Source organism: Centrocercus urophasianus, unplaced genomic scaffold (assembly GCF_019232065.1).
Source record: "Centrocercus urophasianus isolate 14NV4802_14NV808 unplaced genomic scaffold, USGS_Curo_1.0 seq_11, whole genome shotgun sequence".
Taxonomy (NCBI): Eukaryota; Metazoa; Chordata; class Aves; order Galliformes; family Phasianidae; genus Centrocercus; species Centrocercus urophasianus.
In genome coordinates this window covers 56,335,223-56,357,827 of record NW_024884253.1, presented here as the reverse complement: position 1 = coordinate 56,357,827, position 22,605 = coordinate 56,335,223, and the positions used below count along the sequence as shown (strand labels likewise).

The 22,605-nt window shown below is 38.4% G+C and overlaps 1 protein-coding gene across 3 annotated transcripts in view; it reads right to left on the bottom strand.

Annotated features, from left to right (window-relative positions):
• The window catches only part of ZNF236 (zinc finger protein 236), a 68,477-nt gene extending 50,926 nt beyond the window's left edge, over positions 1-17,551 (bottom strand). For all 3 annotated transcript variants that reach the window (XM_042837668.1, XM_042837676.1, XM_042837687.1), the window contains exons 1-5: positions 17,472-17,551; positions 8,833-8,975; positions 7,297-7,461; positions 5,491-5,669; positions 2,012-2,136 (exon numbers count right to left, since the gene is read on the bottom strand). In XM_042837668.1, coding sequence (XP_042693602.1) covers positions 2,012-2,136; positions 5,491-5,669; positions 7,297-7,461; positions 8,833-8,975; positions 17,472-17,532 — 673 coding nt within the window. In that variant the 5' untranslated portion in view covers positions 17,533-17,551. The remainder of the gene's footprint in view (positions 1-2,011; positions 2,137-5,490; positions 5,670-7,296; positions 7,462-8,832; positions 8,976-17,471) is intronic.
• Between the last annotated feature and the right edge of the window lie 5,054 nt (positions 17,552-22,605).

Below are 22,605 nucleotides of genomic sequence, written 5' to 3'. Positions count from 1 at the left end.
GTGACGAAATGTAATGGACCTACATTAACTCATTACAGAGCAGTTATACACTGACATAAAGCACAAAATCCAGTACCTTGCCAGCTTTTGTCTCAATTGACTCCTAGAAATCTCCACTGTAAACTCAGCATTAATATATATATATATTTTTTAATGAAACAGTTCAACAATGATAACTCCAAGACCCTGAAAAAATTTGTTACTTTGCTCTGCATACTTCTACAGCAAAATCACTACAGACATGCTACATCTAGCTAAAAGATGTGAGTAACAGCATGCGATAAATATCAGATACAAATAATTTAAATGAATATTTTATATTACTTCTAATGATGTCAAGAGCTATAATTTGGTCTAGTTTAAAAAGATTAATTCTTAATTAATCTCACTGTTTGCAGAAAAAGGCAGTTTTCTGGAACAGATTAAAAAGAATACCACAGTATCAAATCTTAAGGAATATACATTTTCTGTTCTATTGCCTTTGAGTTCAGATGATTTCTTTCAAGTCTATGGGTTTTGGTATGGCATTTTTAACACAGATTAAAATACTGAACATGTAAAGGCCCCAAATAATAGGTATAAGAAAAAAAGTAATGCAATTACAACACCAGTGTATGCACTGTAATAGCACCACAGGCATGCTCTTTTCAAAATTAAAGGAACACATATTCTAAAGTCTCACAAAGATTTAGTACCTCAAGTAACTAAATTCACAGTCTGTCTGGCATTCAAAGCAATAATATACTTTCAATTAAATTGTTATTTCCTAACTGCTTGAAACTTAGAGTGACCTATGGTCATGCGCAGATGGGGACAATCTATTTTCTGTCTCGTTTCATTCTGCAAATGAACTACAAAAGCTCTTCAAACTTTTACATTTTCACAGAAGTATCCTCAACCAACTGTAGTTTTGCCTCTTCAATTCTGGTTAGAATAGGTATAACAATGTATCTACACAGACTCTAAAACAGTAAAACCATTTTTCAATGACATTTGTGAATGTTATTTTGATGTAACCTTTAAAGCAGGTGCAAGAGTGACCTCCTGTGTCATTGTATCATGACTAAAAATCTATAAAACTTGAAAAGATTCCTATGATAAGGTAACACAATCGAATTCTATGGGAATATAACATAGAGTGTTAATATAACATAGAGTGACTCTTCACAAGATTGCCTGCACACATGGCTAATGCAAAGAACATTATGCACTTACCTAATTTACTACTTATATTAGCAAAAAACTAAACAAACAGCAATTTATTCACAAGACAGAAAACAAGTTTTACATCACTGGAGAACCTTTTGTGAAGGTTTGGTTTAAAGCCAAACTCATACTATATAACGTATGGCTGGTTAAAACTTTAGAACTAATACCACAGTTCCAGGAACACTTCATCCTAAACTTTTGCATTATTTTCTACTGCACACTTTCAGTTATTAATATTGCTTAAGGGTTAAACAAATACATATATTTATTACAGTAATTTAGCCAAAAACCCTGCTATTCATTCCACAATGAATATTTTCTTTAATTATCAAAACTGAAGTCTAAGCTTACCACCTCCTAAGCTTACTTTGGGCATCTTGAACATGTCAATTACAGTAAGTTCAGAATACATATAGCAGTAACTTTAAACACATCAATTAAAAAAAAAAAAAAAAAAAAAAAAAAAAAAAAGCAAGGCCACTATGTTAGAAGTACTATTCACTGTCTTAAATTTCTACTGTTTTTGTGATGGTAACTTTCAGAATCTGTTTGCAATTTAAGATCTTAATTAGAACAGTCCCTTGATCTAGGGACTAAAATTTTCTGGCCCACTGAAACTTTAGGTACCAAAAATTTTTTCTGTAAAAAAAAATAAATAAAAAGAATAGTATGAAGTACTTAAATTTTTCATAATAACAAGCCAAACACATTAACAGCACTTCCACATCCCCACACATACAAAAGTATTCAGCGTCTCTCAGGTTAATGAAATTTTGTGAAATAATTATTTCTACAGTCTTACCTGTATGAATTCTAACATGTCGAGTTAACTGACTTGGTTTCTGGAACGTCTTTCCACAGTGAGGACATGAATAGGTGAATCCACTTCTGTCAATATTTCTGTTATAAGACCTGGTACTTGATACCCTGTCATTAAAAAAAAAAAAAAGTTAACATCAAAGTCTTATTTTGAAGGAGCCCATTTTAAAGCTTTTTTTTTTTTTTTTTTTTTTTTAAACAAACTTGAAAAGTGATGACAATATATACAGCATCAGCCACATCAGTGAAAATAAAATCTTTAATAATATTGAATGATCAATGGAAAGTACTTGGAGTACTTTTCTAGGCCTACCCAGATAATACAAATAATTGTACAGTTATTTCAGCAACCAAATTGGTAGATCTTTCAGGTTCTCTAGAGAATTTCACTGTAAATTCATCTAGAGTGACTTCACAACTATGGTTTCTATGGGAACTTTCAACATTGCAACTCATTTCTATTTCTTGCACACAGCAAAATCTTTGTTCTTAACTACAAGTGTCTTATGAACCACCGCACAAACACAGTTACTTAAGTCTAACAAGAACATGTTAAGGATTTAATATCTCAAGTATGTATCATGATCTCCAAAGCTACAGCAACAGATACATAGACATGTAATTGATCTCTGTACAAATCAAACTAATCAATAATGTAGAAAAAGAACACCTGATTTTACTGAGGGGGGGAAAAAAAGTCAAAAAGCCAGGTGGCCCTAAAGACCATTACAACAACTCAATGGAAACAAGAAGCAGTAAGCAAATCAATGCGACATCTACAGTGCTCCACAATTTCCATAATGCCTGAAAATTTATATCTATATATGGTAATTCAGTTTGGCAGTTCTGCTCAAAATTACAGATTTAAATACCCAGTGTTTTCGTGAAAACCAGAGAAATAAGAATTAGCTAATATGGATCAGATGTGCAAAAATATACAAGCACCTTGAAGCACAAGCTGGTATAACACCATGAAAAACAGCAGGGAAGTTACAGTCTGTGCAGGAGGAAATCTACACTTCTCAAATGATGCATTTTTTCTCCTCTAAAAGAATACAATGTCAATTTAACAGGCAGTACATTTTCTTTTCTAGTTACTCGAACTTTTACATGCATTTTAAAACTTTTTCTTTTCAATATTCTTGCAGAACAAGCAGAGTCTGGACAAAATTGTTACTGATACATGTTAACTGTATCTACTAAAATTTACTGAAGTATGCAGAATAAAATCTGCTGAAGACTGAAGAGCAGTAGAGACAGCACACCTCTGCCACTAGAGGTGTTCAAGGCCAGGTTGGATGGGGCCCTGGGCAGCCTGGTCTAGTATTAAATGTGGAGGTTGGCAGCACTGCCTGCGGCAAGGGGATGGAGCTTCACGATCCTTCAGGTCCCTTCCAACCCAAGCCACAATTCTATGACCAGGAGAGACTTTAGAAACCATACTTCTTTTCACCTCAGGACAATAGATGTACATCAGCCTGATACACTCTTTGAGGAGAAATTACATCTGTTGAAACTATAGCTGTGATATTTTAACAAGGAAATACAATACATGCCTCCAACTTGAAGACAGCTGAAGGGATTTCAGCGTTTACAGATACATCGATAATTTTAAATTATGGATTTTGTAATAGTTATTATTCAAACATTTCAGAGACAGAACAGATACCTCTAAGGAAGGGGAACTACATTCTATTTCTGGAAAGAAAAAACTGAAAATATTAAAAGCCTTGCTTCCTTAACTCCTAAAAAATCCTTGAAGCTTATTTTATAATGAAAAGCAGGAAATAAATAATAAGATCTTTACCTACATATGTAGGTCCTTGAACTTTAAATAAATATTATATTGTATACTGTTAAGCTAATTAGATGAAACATTTACTTCTCATACTTTCTCTGAAAATATGAGAGAACTGAGTCAAATGAAAATTCAGAATTTCTACTGAAGAACAGAAGACCAGAGCTATGCTAGCTTTTCGATGAAGTAACTCCTGCAACTAGCTAAACTGGTTCACATACTCAAGTTGCTTTGGAACTGCTGGCAAAAGGACAGTAAATAACTATTGTAAACAATTTCTGGAACACAAATGCAATGTTTCCACATCTGAATTGATAAATAAAGTAGATCTTAATAACATAAAACAGAATTATGTTCAAAAATTCTGTTCAAGAAAATGAAGATTAACAAACGTTGATGGAGCTGTGCTTTCCTGCAAGACCAAAGGAGTTACTCTTCAAGAAAGAATCTGAATGAAAATACCAGAAATAACTCCTCTTCCTGTTTTGCCATTAACCACTCTGTCAAAATTGATGCTGTTATCAATTTTGTCCCTCTCTGTCAAGCAAAACTTTCCATCTTCATTTTTAAAAGTAAACTAAAACTACTCATATATCTCACATCAAAACACAGGATGCATAATACTCTCTCAAAATCACAGTTGCCATTATAATCATTCATGTATTTTTCTCATTATCCTAACTTATAAAGGAGACATCCACAATAAGAACTTGCTTCTTGACTCATAGTATACACTTACGTGACTCAGTACAAACATAGCAACCCCATACTTCAAACTCTCAATTTACAGTTTGCACAGAGAAACTGCAATTCTTATTTAAACCCTCTGAAACATAACAAGATCTCTCGACCTGTAAAAGCTGCCTATAAGCAGAATAGGAAATACCTGACATTTCTCATTTTGTTGTTTTCATTTCTCCTGCAGATGATTTCTTATAAAAAACCTTAGCCTTTCTTAATACATAGTTTATATATAAACTATATATAAACTTTCTTAATACAATTTAGCTTAAACTGAACCAACAGAAGTGTTTCTTTCAACTAACTTAATTTTCACCTTCCTAAGATGGAATCAAATTATACTGCTGAAAGAAGTTATTGAACAAATACTTACCTAAAGCAAGAGCAACACTTACTAGGGTTCTTTCTTTCCCTTCATTATGTGCTTTTTCAGATTTGCAAGAAACTCAGGGAAGGTCATGAAAGAGCTACTAGGAAAAAAGTACTAAACTGCAAGGAACAGTTTATTTCTTTGACAAGGGAAAGCATTAAGATTGCATTACAGTAACTATAAAAAACTACAGTAACTACATAAAGTTTACACAGGTTTGCTTCAGTACTGCTACTGGACTTCAGAATCACATGAAGGCACTTCAGAATGCAATCTGTATTAAAAAAACACCTCACAAACCCGTATGCTTAACCTGTATGCAGACAGAACTGCGCTTAGTATGGGCCTCCAAATACAAAAACAGCTTTCACAAATGATCACATAGTTTAGCAAGGATTTACGAACCAGTGCTATTTCAGAACAGCATACCAAAGAAAGGAAACAACCAGCACAGGTTATGGTACTTTAATGACTGGAAATGCTACTCCTGCCTTCCTAGCTACTACCTTCAAAGTAACATCTTCTCATTTTGATACAAAACTGTGATTGTCACCTTATTTTATAGTGAGTTTTCATATGCTCCTTCAGTTGTGAGGAAGTTTCAAATTCCCTTTTGCAAGATTTGCAGCTGTGGACCCTATTGCCTGCCAGTTCTTGACGATGCTCTTCCATGTGTATGGACAGCTGACTCTGCAACGTAAATTCATCTCCACACTCTGAACAGATAAGATTCTGAAACAGATAATAGAGACTGGTTTTTAAAAAGATTCACAAATACAAGTTCTGCTCAAGTAGGTGCATGAATACTTCTAAGGACTTTGGCAGCCAGAAGCAAACACCAATAAAAGTATACAAGTGAAAAAAGTTTAAGCCATGTAATATAAATCATGGACCACTGCACACTTACGGTAATACTTATCTTCTAGAAAACTCCACCTGAACTGAACTGCGTATGAGTTTGTAAGTAACAGCAACGAACAGTTCAGTACTGTCATCTCTGCTCTCTGTTTCTTTGGTCACATCTTTCAAGATATACACCATGACTTACCTCAATGCTAGAAATCTACATAAACATTTGAGGAAAAAAAACACCACCACCAAAATACTTCCTAACTAAAAATACTTTAACGGCAGATGTAAAGATTTTACACTTTTACTGTTAAAAAGATACAGAATATCACTTACTCTTTAAAAGTAAACCCGCCGCAGTCACTACTGACTTACCTTAAGCTATCCCCACAGACAAAACAACAGAAATGAGCAGTGACACAGCAAGGGAAACACACCCCACTGCTAATTTAAGTTTTTATACTGCTCATCTGGAAAAACATGCCAGGACCACGTTCTATGAACTACAGGGTATAAAGTTCAAATTCCAGTTCTCCAAGGACAAGTCCACATGCACAATCACTGGGAAAGTCACTCTTGCAATTCTCTAAATTAATTACTATGTTCATTTCTGTTTTAGCACAGAATTATGTTGTGTTATAAGCAGGGATTCGTTACAACTGAAAAGCATTGATATTTTTCTAAGTTTAATTTTTAAGCTGCAGACTGATTTTTTTTAAATTGGGAGGCATCACAATCTATTCTTCTGACATATGCACCTAATATGAAAATCAGAGTAATTGAAGTGTAGAAATGAGTAACAGAAATCACTTTTGAGCATCTTCCTTGCTGTTCAATTTTCTTCTCCTAATGCTGCTGGCAATCACAAAAATCAAGTTCCCCCAGTAAATTAAACTGTTTGGTGTTATATACATGTTAACACCCCAAACTGCACAGTCCTCTCATTTTAACTCAGTAGTGACTACTTAAACAAAAAGAAAAAATAGGAGGTCTCAAAAAACAGCTTCATGATACAAGAGATTGTGAACAAGTCTCAGCAGTAATAAAAATACACTAACAGAATACAGAAACGTTCACAAAGACTAGGAATTATCTAATATGACATAAGCCATGGAAATGATCACACAGGCTATTATTACACGTGGGCCTATCAATGTACACAAAATGACCAAAATCACTCCAATTGGAAGTATTTATAAATAACTCAGACAAATGGTTAGGTAGGATTAGTTTTATCCATTGCGCATTCATCAATTAATGATCACTGACTGTATATGAATACTACTGAATGTGCACAGATTCTGTAGGAGAATGCACAATTGGAACACTTGTTTATATCTGATATGTTAATTCCTACTACTATTAAAATAGTTTCCCCGCTAAACATGCTGTGGTTCTTATAAATTACATCATTCAGTCTTCCGATCTAAAATATATAGCTGAGAGATTAAGGACAACCACCTTCACCTTCACCTTCTTAAAACTTAAGTGATGAAATATAATGTATTACCTCTTCTTTTTCATGCAGCATTATATGAGCTTTCAAGCTGGCCACTCTGGAGAATTTCTTGTTGCACACAGGACATGTAGGATCTTCGCCATTGTGAGTACACTTATGAAGTGTCAAGTTGAATTCAACATTAAATGACATTGAACACTGGTCACATCGGTGAGGCTGTTTGTTAGAAACCCAAAAATAAAGACAAAATTCAATCATCCCAGAAGTTATACATAATACAGATGACACATAACTAGAACTCAAAATTTTAAAAAACATTAAGACCCCCACATATAGCAGTAACAACATATAATAGCACCAGTTTAAAATATTTCCTCTTCTTTGGGTTTCACAATTGGAAAAGCTAGTGCTTTGTGTTCATTGTGTTTGGGAAAAGAAAGCCTAGGAATTAAAGAAAGCAGGGACTCAAAATTGAGTCTTTCTAAGGGCAATGAAGTTAGCATGAGAAAAGAATGAGCACGAGACAGATAAGTTTCCCTGCTTTAAAACTGAGATATGGAATTTTCCTTAAATTTGATTAATTTCTCAACCGGAGAAGCTTAGCTTATGCTAGGATTCAGTGCTCTTCAGTTGCTATCTGCACTACCACTTCCAGTTAGTGAAGGTAGAAAAGCTCTTTTGCAAGCGTGGAATGTAATAGTTTTAACCACATGAACTTCCTGTTTTTATGGATTAGTTCTGTAACATGGAAACTTGGATTTTAAGAAGCGTTTGGACAACACCCTCACAAATATGATTTGGATTTTGAGGGATCCTGTGGGGAACCACGAGTTGGACTCAATGATCCTTGTGGGTGCCTTCCAACTCGGGACTTTCTACGATGCTGTGATGACATAAGTAGCTTTCACCATATATTCATTAACATCCCTAAGTTAAATGTTTCCTAAGAATTCATTTACAACTGCAACTATCTTAAACAGTACAAGAATTTTTCCAATCTCATGCTTTGTATAATAGGAAGCAAGGCAAATAAATTAAATAAAATGCTTCAGTTTATATATGAAACCTGTGGCAAAAGCTCAATTTAAAAGTAAGCAGAATCTTAATCACAGATTTTTATTTTTTTTTTTTTCCCACATTTCATTTGGAAACAGCTGTCATTATGAAATTAATCTACTGATTAATTTATACATACTAGGGTAGGTAGCCTAACTATTAAGAACAGACACAAGAGTCTGGCTGGGTCCAGATAATCAATACAATCATTCTATTTTCATTGCTAATGTGTAGAATCAGTTTGCAGATTCAATTAAAAGGATCCCATGTTTTCTTACCTATGTATTTTATAAATTGAAGAGAACAGCTAAAAATAAAAATTACTGAACTGAAAATAATTTCTTATCTCAAAGGAAACATGCAGAGTGAAAAGAACAGCTTCATAAAACTCCCAGGTTTCTAAACAGTAATAACTAGTGACATAACAACACCACCTGAAAACGCTATCTTTACTTTACTTGTCAGTATATGAAAGTATCAAGACATGCTAATATTTCTTAAGTTTACATTTGCAATTCATAAAAGTTGTACCTTGTCATTTTGCTCATGATCCCTCATATGGCGCTGGAACTGGGTCTCTTTTGGGAAAGACAGCAAACAGATCTCACACTTAGGGAAGCTGGGTACTTGGTAGGGAAAATCACCGTTCTCTATATTCGGTGTCAGCACACCATCTACAAAGCAAGCATGGAAACATTTCGTATGGAGCCCCATTCCATTTACTTATAAGGTACTGTAAAAACAAGAGTTTTTCAAAGAAGAAACTATTCTAATTCCTGCAAGTTTTTGACAAGATTGTAACTGCACTGGAACTTGAAGATCTCAAGCATAAAGCACATTGCTATTTCCATTCACACCACATCACAGGAATACAACCATCCCTGTAAATGCCTGTTCTCAAGGACAAAATCACCTTTTTCCTTGTAATTATAATTATTTCCTTCTGTACTTCATAAAAACCCATCAATTTCGCAACAAAATGAAATGCTGACAAATGCACTAGGTATGAGATCAAAAACACTGACAGAGGTTACTTTCAATATTATTATATCACATGTTTAAAATGCAACAACAGTCAGCACTTCTGCCTACTTGTATTTCTGCACCTTTCCTCACCCCCAGATCCCCCCACGTTTTCTTTTTTCTTTTCCCTCTTTCAGATCATTTAAGTATCTTCTGTCTCTAATATTTCTGGCAACATAAAATATTGTTTATTGTTGTAAAACCAACACTAAAGTTTCAAGAAGCTGAGAAAGATGTAATAAAATGCAAGTCACATGAATTCAAAGAAAACAGTTTTAATAAATTTGGTCCAAACACATACAGTTTTCTTGTTCTGAATGCCCAGTGCAATACAGCTTTTGATACATAGGTTGATATTTTGATACATAAGTCAGTATTCTCTCAGATTGAAGAAGTCAGTTCTATCAATGTTTTTCTTTTATCTCAAATATTTAACAGGAAAAAAACCCAACTAAATCGAAAACTCAAAGGTTCCAAGTAACATGAACAGATTTTACACTTGAGACCATACTATATTGCAAGGTAAGCTATCTTTATGCAAGTAAAACGTTAAGGAAAAACTGGCAAGAGGTCCTTCAAAACAGCATTAATAAAACAAAAATAAACTCTGTTGACTCACGCTGCTGCTTGAGGACACTAAAGAGAAAAAAAAAAAGAACCACAGAATTCTGCTTCAAACACTGCCACAACTCAAAGTGAATCAACAACAGAATGCAACGAGACAAAAAAATAAAAAAGAGCACTGATTTCATTATCTTGTCATGCAAGACATGACGCTTTCCCTTAAAATTGCCAACGCCTCTCTCCATGTTCATAAGTATGAGGCACAGGAAGAAGCAACACAACATACAGTATCCCATTTACATTTCCTCTAAGAGGCAAATTCATAGTGAACTTCTGATCAGTACTATTCCCACCTTCAAGCCCCCTATCATTTAACACATCATTCACATGGGGAAAAAATAAAAAAACAGTACCTTACACCCTGACTACCTTTTCTTCCCACTAAAATCCTCAAAAATAACTTTAGAAAGCTTGTAGTTAAGGAGGCTCTTCATAATGTTTCAGAACACGACAGCATCAGTGAGAAATCATAACTGAAAACCGCAGCCAGGGAACTTAGATTTCCCATTGCTGGGCTATCCAAATCACCCAGTTAACTTTCACTTTGTAGAGTTAGTTTTCACACAGTTCTGTTACAGACATGATAATGCAAGCACCACAGAACTTAAGCATGCGTATTTCTACTGCATCCTTTAAAGAAATCCCTGTTGTAAATTCAGAGTACATGCAGACAGTATCAATAATACTGGCATGACATGAAAAAAAACAGAAAATGAAAATAAAAAAAGGAGGAATGAAAGGAAAATTTACTCCAACACGTGGACAACATGGAGACTTAACAAAGAAAACTTTGTCCTATGGAAACTGGAATAATTGTTCAACCCAATGAAGGCCTGACCTCTCTCTTAATTGAGGACTGAAAAAATTCTCTGTGAACCCAAGAGATTACTACCTTTGAGCATTCACTCCTGAGATCAAAGAGAGCAGATAACAGACTAAAACAGTGCTGCAGCAACTGAGCAAGCAGAAATGTAACTTTCATACAACCAAAGGTACTAACTTCCCTGCAGTGCGAGTCAAAGCAAGCAACATGTTCATTCCTATGTGTAACTAGTAACTAGATACCTGGTTAGTTACTTTCCAGGTCAATAATATTTATACGCTTTATGTTTTTATTAAGGTGTGCATCATATCTGCATCAAGCAGAACATTAATTAATCTACAGGCTAGGCATCTTCTTTAAGAATTCACTAAAGATTTCAGTGGAACCATATATTAATTAAAAATTGAACATCTTGCAGCAGAATTTCATAGGAAAGAATAGAGAAATGGCCTTAACTTTGGTAAATCAGCAGCTCAGTGTATCACAGCCCACACAGAAGTGCCAAGAATTTCTCAAGAGCAAGCACAAACCCAAGGCTGCCTGGAAACCTTTCCAGCTCCCTAGAGGCCCTAACATTCCCAGGAGAGAGAAGGCACCCACTTAGAAAACTCACTGCTTTCATCATGTAACATCTCAAGCATTTTTCTTTAAAAGGAAACCTTTGTAACTCTTTGCAAAGCCAAATCCTACAATCTTATATCTTTCACAGTGCCTCAAAGAGCAAAAGGAAGAAGCCTGGGGAGTCAGGACTGGGCCTGAGACTCAGTGACTGGACTGCACAATACATTTGAAGGAGGCTGCTTGGCAGAGGGCTCCTACTGCAGAAATGCACCAGAAGGCCTTAGGGATAAGGTACAGCAAACAAACTTAGGTTCAATTTCAGACATCTCCACTACTGAAGATGAGCTCAATGTTGCCCTAAGTAGTCACAGCCAGTATAAGCAGAAAAACAGCCCCATTGGGACTTCCGTTTCCACTTCCAGCCAAAGATAGGACTGAGATGTAACGCAGATTAGAATTAGAACATACTCATTTCTTTTCTTCCTTATCACTCTGCCTGAAATAGCTTAAGGGAAAGCTATGAAATTATAATAATCTTTTTTCCACTTATATTCTCACAAAAATCCTGTTTGTTCTCTGTAACCAGCTAAACACAGGATATTCTAAGAGCCACATAGCTCCTTTCTATTAAAGACACAGGTCGTGACTTTTTATTTCATTCTTCTAGTAATAAGGGAAGCATTCGAAACAATATCCCCACAGAAATCCAGAGATTTGAAAACAGCAAGGACAAAATGTTACGTATTTTGAATAAGAAAGACAAAAGCAGAGAAGACATTGACAATAAAAGAAGTAACAAGTGAGACAGACCATAACTTTCCTGTCGGTCATCACAGACTCCAGGTATGGTTTGGGGATGTTGTCATGGCTATGAAAACGAAGTAACAGCTTGACAACTTTTTGTGCAAACAGTTAATAACAAGATAAAGACAATATTCATGCTGGTATGTCATCCTCACAGCAGGTCAAAGTATTAACCTGCATTACCATATTTCTGGGAAATCCTCAACAAAATCCAGGTTTACTGAATTATTTCAAAGCAGCAACACTTTTAAATGCATCATGGGCCATGAAACAAGGCCAATGCTGACAACTACTGAACCAAATGTAAAGGTCTGTAGCTTTGAAAACCCAAAAATAGTGACGATGCTATTTCAGCAAGTCAGCAATAGCATACAGATAGAGTTCCCTGCTTACCAAAGGAAAAAAAATACAAATACTGATGCAGATGATAAAGCATCTGATTGTCACAATTAGCAACTCTATCATAAATACTTAATATGGTGCCTAAGCTCCCAGAAAATTGTAAATATTTGGTACAGAGATTAAGCCATCTGTTTGTCTTAGATATACTCTGTCCAGATGACAACACAATTCTGCTGTGTGCTAACAAAGATACGAGAACACTATTCAACTCAACAACAAAGAACTAAGTTTGATTTCCTTGAATATATTACAGAGAATAGGTGAACTCACTAAGCATATTACTTCAATTAAAACAATCACATGAAGACGTGGCATTCTCCTGCTAGAGAGCTGCTATCTATTGACATCCCATAAACATAAACACATACACACACAAGGCACAAAGTGAACATCAGACTAAAGAAATGCCCTGAAACGTTGCTCTCAGGTCTGCATACTTCAACAGATGATAAACTTTACCAAGCAAGACTGAAGTTTAAATCACTGTCATTTATTAACTGTATAGAAACAGTGCAAAAACTTTAAGGCATGAATGCAATTTCAATATTTCTCTAGTGATAACGTAAATCAATTCCATCATAACTTAAGACAGACAGCTGCCTATCAATACAATCAAACTGAATAGGAAGCACCCAGTTCATTATGCGCTACCACCAAAGACTTCTGTTTGTATTCTTGCACTTTGTCCATAGTGCAATGGTAGGAAAAAAAAACAGACTTGGAAAGTATCAAAGAGAACAACACAGGCATAAAGACAGGCATAAAGATGGAAGAGAAGGCTGTGAGGTGACCTGAGAGCAGCCTTTCAGTATCTAAAGGGGAGCTACAGGAAAGAAGGGGACTCTTTAGCAGGGTCTGTGGTGACAGAACAAGGGGAAATGGTTTCAAGTTCGAAGAGGGTAGATTTAGGTTAGATATAAGGAAAAAGTCTTTTACAGTGAGGATGGTGAGGCAATGGAACAGGTTACCTAGTGTCGTAGATGATGCCCCATCCCGAGAGACTTTCAAGGCAAGACTGGATCAGGTCCTGGGCAACCCGATATAGTTGTGGTGTCCCTGTTCATTGCAAAGGAGCTGGACTAGATGGCCTTCAGAGGTACCTTCCAACTCTAAGGATTCTTGATTCTATCTGAGCATTCTGAATGCTACTGCCTTCAAGTTCTTTGGAAACGTTTTGCCCCTCGTGGAGCATCAGCCATGAAGTTTTGGATAAGCTCAGCTATAGATCCCTGTGACAGTGCCTTCAGAACAATGGACTTCAGGATGAGTCAGCAGGCAGGTGCCCTCGGCCCTAAGCCACTGATACAACCTCAGTGCGGATGGAGGAAGACAGAATTAGAGCACTCCTGAACATTTCTTCCATACATAAGCAGCACTGTGCCTCATGGCAGAACACAGCTCTCTGTGCAAGGCACAGATGGGCTCATTCAGCTGTAAACACGGCACAGCCTTATTACATCTCTAATAGCCTGCCAGCATCAGGTTAAGAAGACAATTCCATGCAACACAGCCCATGGAATTTGTTGATGAAAATCTACCACTGAAGTTACCCAGCAGCTGGCAAGTCTAGAGACTCAAGTGTTTGACCCTATCAAAGCTTATTACTGAATTTATGAATTAAAAAAAAAATAAAAGAAAGAGAACAGAGGTAGAACAAAAGACCAAAACAGGGACAGCAATATTGACATTTCCTCATGCCCCGTCAGAAATCACAATAATGAATAATGATATAAGATCATTAAAACATTAGATCACATTAAAACATTAAAACATAAGATCATTAAAACATTTTGCTCAGCTCTGCAATCATGAAAGAACTGGATTTGTTTAAACTTAACTCAGCACTTTCTTCAACAAAAAGCAACAAATAGTAATTCTTCACAATTGCTGATGGGAGGAGCAGGAAGAACGCTCAACTCTCTGCCCATGCACTGAGCCAAAATACAGAAACCAATAAGGACCTGCTATATATTTTAAAAGGTAGTTTTTGTTATTTTTGGTCAATATTCAACCCAGAATTTAAGCAGTACCAGTGCAGACATTCAGCTCCCAGAGGCACTCTGCTGAGAAGGATGTTCAGATGCCAGCTGTCCTGCTTGTCAACACGAAGCAGCCACCTTTCTTTCTGGAGCACCCAGGCCTCCCCAAGTTTCATGGCCACACTGCAGGTGGCAGAGGAGCCTGATAGGACACAGAATGAACAGCTCTGTTGTATCTGGTTCAGTGCAACCTAGACAGCACTTAGTCTGGCTGTGATAGAGTTAACGTTGTCATAAGCAGCCTGTATAGTGCCATGTTTTAGACTGGTGACAAAAAACAGTGCTTATTACACACCAGTGTTTCATTCCTGCTGCTGGTAGAGCATGAATGCAGCCTGCTTCTCTCTCTTCACCCCTCAGTGAACAGAAGGCCAGGAGGGGACAAATGCCAAGGGGATGGCCATGCCATCCAACAGCATGCTCAGCAGAAAAAAAACCAACTCAGGACAGTCCTTCCAAGATGGCTAAGCATCAGTCTGCTGGTGAGAGCAGTAAGTGACTGCCTTTCATAGCATTTTTCCCCCCTCTTTTTTTCTATCTTCCTTCATTTACTGAGGTATCCTCATCTCAAGCCACAAGGTTTTTCTCACTTCTGTTCTTCTATTCTGCAGAGAACTAAGGGAAAATGTGAGTTTTGCAGGCCAAGGTAAAAAGGATAACATAAATAGCCCACATTTCCGCAATCTACACAGGTATACAAAAACTGACATTTCCTTAACCAAACTTGATACTTTCATTAGATGTTCAGGTAAATATTGCTACATTTATTGCTTAATATTCTAAACTAGAAACTACATTTTTTGGATAGCTGCATATTTGACACCAAGCTAGAGCTTTTCAGAGGTTTGCTTTTACACGATTCAGACCCTGACCTATGTCCAGGCACTACTCTGTCAACAGAAACTTAAGAATGAACCAAGTAATTTGTTAGGTGAACTTCCCTCTCCCTGAGAGAAAGCACAACCCAATCACAGCAGAAAAAAGATCTGACAGGTTTGAAATGGAAATCTAATCATTCTTTAAAACACTTAATGCATAGGAATGAATGAGGTATGAAGGTGTGAGTGCAATTGCAACAGGGAACAAAATAATGAGCACCAGAAAGATACAGAGAAAGGCAGAACATGGTAGTTAGGTTAACACACAGACAGAACTTAAACGCAGGTTATTGAACTGCTTCAATTACTGGGGGAAAAGGCACAGATTCATTACAAACATAGTGAGGAACTAAAGAACACCAGGGCAATCTAAGGCTGTCTTTTTCCAGCAAAAACACAACACATGCCCTCATGCATAAGCTTAGATTTGGTACTTATTATTATTTCTGCATATAGTTCAGATTTCCATTTATCACCTCTAATTTTCCTGGAACAAAGAGCTTGGCTAATCTTTGACACCCATGAACTCAAAGTAATTAGAGAAGTTGTACAACAAAGCATGACTGATCCACCTTCACTTCCTTGCAAACGACGCCATACTGCCATACACGTACAGACTGCACAACTACAGAGATCAGTTTCTCTCTTTCGGGAAAGACACTCGAGTACCAGGATAAGAACTGTTTGGGCAACACTGACAAGGAAGAAAACCTACACATGTAGTTTCCTAAGCAAAAGACATAGCATCTATTTTGCAAACAGCTGTTTTCCTAATAAAATTTTTCCCACTCAAGTGAAAGACTGTGGGACTCACAATCAGTTCTCCAAGTTTGTTAGCCTGTTCCTGAGTGGGACAAGGAACCAACTGTCCTGGGAATATCATTTACCTCAATTCAAGCTGTCCTGTTTAGCCAGTTTCTTCATTTAAGCCTTTTTCTCAGCCAAACATTAAGGCAGAGAACATACTACAGTTGACAACACTGACATTACTGATTCTTGCAGACTGCTGAAGTCTACAGAACCCAGAATATTTGCTTATGTGGGGCAGAGTCCTTGCAACTGCAGTCTGCATGTTTCCGAATCCCTGTGGGAGCCCCAGACCCTGTAATTCTGAACTGACACCTGCAAACAACCCCATGACATAATTTCATTAATAAGCTAGCAGGTTTCTTCTGTTTAAAACATTGAAAATACAACGTATGACTAGACTAGCCATCAATCTGGCAACCCCTTATAAGCATACATCTTAACATTGGAGAAGTCTAACATCATGGCCCAATTACGAGCAAAGTACAGCCACCAGGTGCTGGTGGGTTGCCTCAGACTCAATCCTCCCCCATCCACAGCCCGTGCCATCAGTGCAGGAGCTCACAACTGCCAGCAGCCTGCGGGGCCGATTCACAGCGCGGGGCCGTGCCCCGTAACGCGGGCAGGATGCACCACACAAAGGCCCCACCGAATCCCAGCTCTCAGCCCTGAGGCGCTGTCAGCACAGCCACCACAGCGAGCCTGCCCCGGGGCGTCCACACGGCAATAAAACAAGCAAGAAACGACGGAAAGCGTGAGACAAACTCGTAGTCGGTTGGGAACACAGAAGGTCTGCTTTAATACACGAGCTCACAAAGAAGAATTTTAAAACCTAAAAAAAAAAAAAAAGGCCTCCTTTCGGGAATGAAGCTGCCTGCAGCCCTCCCTCAGCTCTCCCCACGCACACCAAGCACGGACGGCTCCCCCCGCCCTGGCCCGCTCCTCCCGGCCGGCGGGCAGGCAGTGCGAGGCCCGCGCCCAGGCCCTGCCTCCCGCCCGGCGCCAGGCCACGGCTCCGCCGCCTCCGTATCATTCCGCAGGGCCGGGCCGCGCTGCCTCCTTCCCCTCCCCTCTCGCCCATACACTCGCACAATAGACCCGGCCTTCCCCCCCTCGCCATATCCGGGGACTATATGCGCAACCCGCGGAGGTTTCCCCTCTCCTCGCCGCTCCCGGCCGCGCCCCGCTCTTCCCACCCGCGCCATTTACCTGCCCGGGCGCCGGCCGTGCCGCTGTCCCCGCTGGCGCTGGGAGGCCGCCCCCTCGGCATGGCGGCCCCCTCCCTCCCCCCGCCCCCCCCCAGCGCGCACGCACACACGCGCACACGACACGCACACACAGAGCCACGCGCAGCGACGTTTGGCGGAAGGAGGAGGAAGAGGGGGGCGGGGAAGAGAAGAACGGACCCGACCCTGAGCGCCGACCGTGGGGACTCGGCGCCCTGGGAGCACACGAGGCGGGCGGGCGGCGCAGGCGCACACGGGCCCGCTGGGGATGTGCTGCGGTGGGAAACGGAGGAAAGAGAAGGAGCGCACTCACGGCGAGGCCGAGCGGCGCAGGCGCGCTGAGGGAGGGAAAGGGGAGCTAGACGCGCATGCGCGAGGAACAAAGAGTGCGGTGGGAGGGGGCGCATGCGTAGAGGGCGTAGCGGTTGGGGTCTGAGTGGGGTTCGGCTTGTAGAGGGTGGGCGTGGTGGGCGCGTGGAGGAGATGCTTCGCTGGTATCTCGCTCTAGCTCTTGGTGGCTTTCACTGCTTCCAATGGAAGTGCTGCGTTCCCTGTTAGAGTTCATAAAGCTTTCATTAAGCTTTTTTCATTATCTGAACAGCGTGGCCTCTTTCAAATCCTAAGGCTTTCAGAGTTAGATTTTCCTTCTGCACCTTTTAATTTCAAGTACTCAAAATAGGTGTGTTTTCGTTCAGAGGGCTGTGAGGTGCTGATACTGCTGCCCAGGGAAGCTGCGATGCCTCATCCCTGGAGGTGCTCAAGGCCGTTCAGTTACTCAGCTGTTGAGATGCTCAAATTCTTCTTGCTACATTCTAGGATATCCCTCTTTTCCTCCCCCCACCCCACGCGGCCAACATATGGCTAGTTTCTTTACTTCAGCCCGTGTAGTGTTTCAGTGTCCTCTATTAAAATGCATTTAATATTGCACGGGCCTTGTTGATCAAGCAAGTTCGATGTCCCTGTCTTCATTGCTTACTGCTTTTATTTCATTTTCTGTATTTCAGTATTTCTCTGGAAATATAATTAAATACGTACTTCAAGTCATTGATCAAAATTAAATAGTAGGCAAGGTACTGGTACCTGTAAACTGTAGCAACAGAATTTTATTTACTGGTGTTTTTTTTTTTCATCATCAAATATTGATAACGCCTTCATAATTCTTTTATCATCTTCTGTTGGAAACGTAAGGAGCTGTTTTTTTGTCAGCGATTAATTAAATGCTTTTCAAATATCTCATTAAATTATATCTGAATACTTGCCTTTAGCTACACGATTTAATCATATCAAGGAGAGAAATCAGCATTTTGGAATGCAAGTTTTCATTTCTTCCTGAAGGCTGATTGGATAAGCGCATTTAGAAAATTTCTTCTTCTATCTGCCAGTTAAAAAAAAAAAAAAAAGTACTGAATTCAATTTTTTTCTGCAGAAGTGCAGCATTGATGCATAAATAAGGAAAAGGAGGGTTGCAACTGCTGTGACTTTTGCCTGGGGCTCCTTGCAGCTGTCTGCTTGCTCGGAGCCCAGCTGCACGTCGAAAAAACGCGAAGAGCAGCAGTGGCCTCTTGTGGTGGTAGGCTTGTTCTATGCTGAACGTTACTACAGTTGTTGGTCGTTTCAGCAGTTAAATACAGCCTACAATTCCATGGGATAAGGCAGCATCTGTTCACAAGATTTCAATTAGACCCTAAGACGTGATTCTCAAACAAGGAAACCCAACTGAATTGCTATCTTAAAAACCCTTTGCACAAGCTCGTTATTCCAACTACTAGTTTTTTTTCTGCTCTAACTTAGCTGTAGGATTATCTGTATTTTACGTGAGCTCTGCACTAGGATTAAGCACTTTGAATCATGAGTTCTGTCGCAGTTTTGCATGGAACTGAAATGTACTTCACATGAAAGAAAGCAGGACAGTATATGCAGCACCTTCTGTCTGGACTGATATTAGCAAAAATTGTATGTCATTTTTCAAATCTAATGCAAAAGGTAAGTTTCTATATTGGCTTTTCAGCATTACTGTTCCCTGCATGTATTTTAGTGTTCAGAATTAGTACATACAATCAGGGTTAATTTTGTACCACGAAAGCCTGTACACACAAAAGTGTGTCCCAAATTTATGTGGTATGTTGGTGCTTGTCAGTGTTCAGCATCACTTTCATTCCTTGCAAAATTAGCTTTGCATAACAGCTGAAGATACATCAAAATTTGCTTCAGACCTTCAAGGAGCCCCTGGTGTTGAAAGAGAAAAGTAACACTTTTATGAAGAATATATGGAACAGATGTTGAAGGGCATATAAAAATAACTTTATTAATAAGGAAGTGCTAACTCAGATGTCTAAAATACTGTCTTTGAGTTTACAGCCATTTTCAGTCTACCGAAGCTATTTAATCTGTGTGATTTACTTTCTTAGTCTATATGGTTGACATATTTTCCAGCTGCGCTTTGCAGCTCCTGGAAGAAAGGAACTTAATGCGTAACTGAAACTGTTGCTCTTCGTGTTGAGTGAATCTGTTTGAAGAAATGCTGGTATTTCAATGTATTTTTAAAATGTTGCATTTTGTAAAGAATAAAATAACCCCCAGCAGTTTCTCTTTAAAGTCTGTTGCATTATTCTGGAGGTGCTGCACAGAACTTTTCAGGTTTTGGATGTGCCCTAGTGTTACAAGCCAGTGCCTTTTCAGGTGAGAGCCTTGCAGACCATTAGTCACGCTCTGCTTTCCATGCAAAGGAAACATGGGTCTGTTCCCCGGAGGGAATCTGTAATGTAATACAGGGAGAGTGCTAGTCAGATGGTTGGCCTTTAACTCCTTCCATCATGAATTTTATCTGCTGTTGCTAATTTCTAGGAAGGAAAGCAGCTAGTGTCAGACCTAAAATTACACACACACACACACACAAATTATGCTTGCTTTTTTGACTACAGATGAAGAATACAAAGGCTACAAAAAGCATGAGGTTGACACAAGGCCCCAGAACAAATTGAATTTTAGGTTTTACTAAATTTTAAGGCAAATGTGAAATCTGGTGAAACATCTCAGTAATGCTATTTATGAGGTAGAGTGCTGTTTAGTGTGACAGTAGTCAGGTCCTTTACCATTGTAACATGCTGTCTCCAGTTGCTTATGTACTTGAACTGTTTGGGCTAAAATTTGCATGCTGCCTAACTTCAGTTTGGATTTGGTTAATTTGAATAGATCATTTGTATTTGTCAGATCATGTTTCAGCTGTTCTTTTTCAGAGGAGATGGAAAATTACTGGCTGTATTAAGAAATATAGTACTTAGCAGTGACACCAAGTTTTCTCTCTGGCACAAATTTTAAATTTGCACGAGTCCATTAATCTCTCCATGAAAATTTCAATCAGAAATATCCTTTTGAAAGTGTTTTGATATGCTTTATAAAGATTTTTTTTTTCTTTTTAAATAACTGGGTTATGTAACAAATCTCTGCCCATATTTTCCAAGCAGCAGCAGCAGCAGCAGCAGCAGCAAGACAGTGCTTCACAACAATCTCAGAGACAGAAATACTAGTTGCTCAGCCAGAGGTGACAGAAATAAAGGCCAGCACCATATCGTACATAGCCAGGATAGCCAGGCCTCCACACAAGGGCTTTTTGATAGCTATACCAGCACATTTCCCTACTGCGGACACAAAGCAGTGGATGCAGTTAGGACTTTATATGCGTTACCAAAATGAAATAAGCTGCATCAAAAAGACAAATTTTATGCTTATAGGACGTAGTCTGATCTAGAATTTGCGGTAATGTGGAAATACCATTAAGTCTTCTTTCATACTGATAAAACAGCAAAAAGAAATAGAAAGACACGGTGTACATTTGGCCTGTAGGTAATTGCTGAAATTATGCATTACAAGAACTGCAGTATACATTTTGTATGAGGAATTTCACTAAAGAACCAGTTTTTCAGTAGTAATATATTAATTCCCAAAGAAAGATTAATGTTTTCAGCTTCGCTGAGATGCTCTGTTCATTTATCAAAGACAGAGGCCTCCTACTCTTTCTTGGTTTGCTTTTGCTTGGATAATGGACTTGGATTTCCAGCCCTGCCAACTTGCTTCTGAAAGTGCTAAGTGGAAAATATTTTGATAAAAAATTAATACTTGGTATGCATCTAATGTTCATACTCATTAAAAAAATAATGATGATTAAAGAGGTAACTGAAAATACTTTATCCACTTGAATAATATCCATGAAATTCTCGTTGTTGGCTACAAAGCTGCATGCACAGTTCAGTATTTTGAGAGAAAATAAATTAGAATACTGAGATATGGTATATGGCAATACTGAGGTGGTAGAACTGTATGACAGCTGAAATCTTAGTGTATTCTGGGACAGAGATCCAGTAAGAACATAAAATCTAGCAGTCTCTTAATGTATGCAGCTAAACTTAGATATGTTTATTTTTATGACTTTCACCTGCTATTGATTAACCCAAAAAGACAAAAACAGTTCCTTACCAATGTTGGAGATATAATTGATGGCTATGTGTCCCTACAAAAAAGTTATCTATGTTGGGTCCTACACTGATTTTTTAAGGCTTGTTAGGCTTTTGAAACTGAGCAAGACATCACAGTTCACTTGACCAGCTTTTCTAAATGTTCAGTTATTGCCAAGAGAGTCCAAGGATTCATGACTAGAGGTGTGCCATTTCTGTTGCATTCATTGCTTCCATCTTGTGGTGCACGTACTCCACTGGCTGTTGGTGTAACGTGCCTGGGAGACATTCCAGTTCTTCTGGACTTCCAGCAGCTCTGCTGCAGAGATGCCAAAGTGTATTGTCTACACTAGACAGTACAGAGTTTGGGTTCTGTTTTCCTTTTGATTAAGCTTAAAGTTACTTACTAAAAGTTTATTGTATTAACTTTCATGCTTTTTATGGTGGCATTAGTTTGTGTTATCTGTCCTAGCACAAATTCCAGCCTCTAAGCTTTTACTGTATATTTTCTTTGTGCGTGGAATTATTATTGTTTTGTAATTACACGATCATTGTGGCTTTTGTTCATGCACAGTGTAATTTAAATCTTTTTGTCACTGCAATTTTGCTTTCTGTGTTCAAGTAATAATAGAGGAGTCTTCATAACCTACTGATGCTTTGCTGTGT